At 63.7% G+C, this 3933-nt stretch overlaps 1 protein-coding gene across 1 annotated transcript in view; it reads right to left on the reverse strand.

Moving 5' to 3' along the window:
• Positions 1-849: 849 nt before the first annotated feature.
• Positions 850-3933, reverse strand: part of TNKS1BP1 (tankyrase 1 binding protein 1, 182kDa) — a 23912-nt gene continuing 20828 nt past the window's right edge. Inside the window, exons 11-16 of the mRNA XM_010842228.1 lie at positions 3526-3868; positions 3198-3348; positions 2964-3091; positions 2180-2334; positions 1887-1959; positions 850-1262 (exon numbers count right to left, since the gene is read on the reverse strand). Coding sequence (XP_010840530.1) covers positions 1899-1959; positions 2180-2334; positions 2964-3091; positions 3198-3348; positions 3526-3868 — 838 coding nt within the window. The 3' untranslated portion in view covers positions 850-1262; positions 1887-1898. The remainder of the gene's footprint in view (positions 1263-1886; positions 1960-2179; positions 2335-2963; positions 3092-3197; positions 3349-3525; positions 3869-3933) is intronic.

Below are 3933 nucleotides of genomic sequence, written 5' to 3' on the forward strand. Positions count from 1 at the left end.
GCCAGTTCTACTCCTGCGAGGAGGCGGGACGAGAGGTGGGAGAGAGGAGGACAGAGCTCGTGCCAACTCGGCTCCGCCGGCTCCCAGGAGAGCTGGCACGGGGCCGCGCGGCACAGACGCACCCCGGGCACCGCCAGGCACCCGCGGAAGGGCCCCTGTCTCTCCCCTCTGCTTCAGGGGGCTTCCCCAAACGTCGATTCCCGGGCACACCTACTAGATCGCAATCCTGGGAAGCGCGTGTTTAGTAAGCACGCTAGGAAGCTAAGGACCACGGCGCTAGGACGCCAGGGATGGGAATTCCGGGCTGGTTTGTGCATTTCTCTAGAGTCCACCGTGTTGGTCAAGACTCTCGAGTTACATTAAGACCCCCCATGCTCCCTAAAAATAAAAAAATAAAAACCAAAAGGCTAAGAAGCTCCGGTGGGTGGGAGGATTTCTAAGTTCAGCTTTATCTACAGTTCAAGTGATTCTGTTTGGTCTCTGTCTTCCCTGGTGGCTCAGCTGGTAAAGAATCCGCCTGCAATACAGGAGACCTGGGTTCTTAAACCTTTTGGTATTTATCTTTAGGGAGTGTGAGGGCTATTAATGTAATTTGACAGTTAACCCACCCCAGATGGGACTATGATTGGAAAAGAAACCTTTGTGTGTTAAGCTATGTAGATTTGGGGTTTGTCCGAATCTGGAATCAGCCTACTGTAACCAAGACATCCTCCTCCAGGTCCCTGAGCCCAGGGAGTGCTAGGGAAGAGACAGGCTGGGTGTCAGTGCAGGCTCCAAGCTAGGCAGGGCGAGAGCTGGCACCTCCCGGGTTTGGCCTCCAATGGGGACACACCACAACCACACACCACAACCGGGGCAGCACCAATTCCCAAAAAACTTTATTGTTTCAAGTGGCAAAACGTTATTGGTTTCTGTGGGGCCCCTGGCAGGGCGGAGGGAGACGTGGGGTGGGGCTGGGCTCCGCCCGTTACAAAAATCAAAGGCTTTTATAAAAAAGGCTATAAACTGGTATCAAAAGAAAACCCAAGGGGGGCTGCAAGAGGAAGCAGAGAGGGAGGTGGGACGAGGGACCAACGCCGTGGAAGACCGGCGGGGAGGGGCGGTGCAGGGGAGCTGGGACGCTGATACAAAGTGCATATCGGGGCCTCCCCCAACGCCCCAGAGGCGCACGGGCAGGGGCTGTGGCCGGGGAGGCTCAGCCGTCTCCCCGCCAGGGACCCCACAGGGACGGGCACTGCCTGAGACTGCCAGATGGGAAGGACCTGCAACAGAGGGAAGAGAAGAGGTTGGATGGGGACAGGGGAGCAGAGGGGACATTTCACCTCCCTGCCCAGGCGCCCCTCTGCGAGGCCCAGCATGAGGAAGGCCCTGCTGGGGACCTCCAGCCTAGTGAGTGCCCCCCAGGGGTGCCAGACCAGAAGGGCAGACCAGCATCCTTGAGCCCTAGGAGGAAGGCGGGGTGGACGTCCCCAAGCCGAGGGACCCAGGACTCTGGAGCTTGGCCTTAGCGTCTGCTCCCAGCCTCGGAGTGTTAGTGGCTCAGTTGTATCTGACTCTTTGCGATCCTATGGACTGCAGCCCGCCAGGCTCCTCTGTCCACGGGATTCTCCAGGCAAGAATACTGGAGTGGGTAGCCATTTCCTTCCAGGAGGTCTTCCCAACCCAGGGATGGAACCCAGGTCTCCCAATTGCAGGCAATTCTTTATCAGCTGAGCCACCAGGGAAGCCTAAGAATACTGGAGTGGCTAGCCTATCCCTCCTCCAGCCTCGCAGATGAGGGCCATAAAAGCAGGTCTGGGGCCTCCGGAGGCCTCTGGGGAAGGGGCCCCAGCAGCCCTGAACCAGCCCCCAACCCTAGACAGGCCAAGCCTAGCTCCTGCCCGCACCTCAACGACTTCTTAGACCTTCTTCTTCTTCAATTTCAGGGCTTGCAGCCAGTTGGGTGATGATCCTTCTGACCTACAGGGCAGGGAGCAGAAGTCGGAAGGGAGTCAGAAACGCCCCCCGCCCCTGGCCAAGAGGGGTGACGTCAGGCTTGGCCGCAGAGACCAGCACCCTGGCACCAGCTGAAGAGTGCCGACCCGCAGCATGATACCCTCTCCAAGCCTCTGTCTCCCTGTAAAGCAGGGTTTTCCTCTTAAGGCCGAGATGGGTAGTTCCTGGCACGCAGATCACCTACCCTGAGGACTTGTCTGGCTTGGGCGGGAGCGCGTGGGGCTTGCCCAGCCCGGGGACCTTGCAGGACTTGGAGCGCTGCATCGACTCCTTCTGGCCCGCCTTGCCCTCTGAGGGCTCCCCCTCATCAGCCGAGCGGTTCCGCGAGCGCAGCTTGGCCTGAGAGGAAGCCGGAGCACAGACGGACGTCAGCGGGGCTGGCGTGGGCAGGGAGGGCCAGGCCTTCTCCCCAGGGCGTGGCGTCCCTGGCCCAGGCCTAAATGCCCTCCACAGCCCTCTTACCCCGGGGAGGGGAAGTTGCTTAGCGATGACCTTCCCCGAGGGCAGGCTGTGCCTGCCACCCCACAGGCCCTCAGGGAGACACTGCTGACCTGAATCTAGCCCAAGTGGGCTGGACGGAGCCAGCAGGGACGCCCCCAGGGTCTGCACTCCCTGCGCCCTCTGCCTGCAACATCTCCCCACCGCAAACACTACACGCCTGCTAGTGCCTCGAAGCTGTGACCGGAGGCCTCCCCGAGTCCCGCACCCAGCCTCCCACCTCCCTCTGTGCGGCTCACCCCTGCCGTACCCCCAGGGACACCTGAACCTCCACCCCGCTGCACCACTGTAGCCCTGCCAGCCCGTGGGGTTCTGGGACCCAGACCCTCTGTGTTCTTCCCTCCATCCCGCCTCGCGCCCACCACGAGCACAGCAGGCACAGAGGACGGACAGGGTTTCAGGGCTTAGATGGACAGACAAACGGACGGAGGGCAGGCTGGACGCCAGGGGGCGGTACGGCCAGAGGGTACCTTCAGGGCCGACGGGCTCAGGCCAGGGAACAGGCTGACTTTCAGGCCCTTGGTCACCCGTGTCCGGCGGTTCTGAGGCTCCTCGACCACCTCCTCGTCCGAGGACGGCGTCTGTGAAGCCCGTGGCTCTGCAAGGGCCCAGGCAGGGGCTCAGCACGGGGCGGCAACCCCAGACCCCCTGCCCACCGCCCACAGGACAGCGACATGGAGGTCGTCAGGACAGCCCGGCCCTACCCGTGGAGTCTTGGAACAGCCTTGCGTCCGACGCTGCAGCCTCCGACAGGCCCAGCGTGCCCCCGGGCCGGATGGCCGGGGCGCGGTGCCCACGCTTGCGCCCCAGGTTGGCACGGCTCCGGTACATGGCGCTGTCGAGGATCTCGGTGTCCTGTGGGGGATGGGGGTACAGACCACTGCCATGACCTTCGCAGAGCTGCCTCATCCCAGCTTCCGCCCCCTCGGGCTGAGACCGCCCCGCCAAGAGGGAGGTCCTGGGGTGAGACCCGAGCTACAGCACCTACACACCCCCTTCCACCCCCACCCCGACAGGAGCCCACCCACTGACCTCGATGAAGGAGAAATCCTGGCTGGGGGTGCTGGTCGGCGGCCCCTGCGGGGTCTGCTCGCCCTGACTGGCCCCTGTGGCATCCCGGGTGCTGTGGACCGCGTCTGTCCAGCTGGCCTCCCCGTCCGGCTGTGGCCTCCAGGAAGGCAGGGGGTCCTGGCCGGGCTCCCGGGGCTCCACTCGGTCCGCACCTGCTGCGGCCCCTTCCTCCGCCGACGGGGCCCTGGACCCCAGAGATGCCGACTCCCGCGGGGCCGTGGCCTCGGGGCTGTGGGCAGCCAGCCTCTCACCTGGCTGGCCTTGGGAGCCCGTGGGTGGGGAGCGGGCCGGGTGATCACCAGGGCTGCGGGGACAGAGCAGAGACTGAGGTCATGCGGGGCCGCGGGGCCCGCCCACACCCCTCCCCCC

The sequence above is a fragment of the Bison bison genome, unplaced genomic scaffold (assembly GCF_000754665.1).
Source record: "Bison bison bison isolate TAMUID 2011002044 unplaced genomic scaffold, Bison_UMD1.0 scf7180017864173, whole genome shotgun sequence".
In the NCBI taxonomy this organism is placed as follows: domain Eukaryota; kingdom Metazoa; phylum Chordata; class Mammalia; order Artiodactyla; family Bovidae; genus Bison; species Bison bison.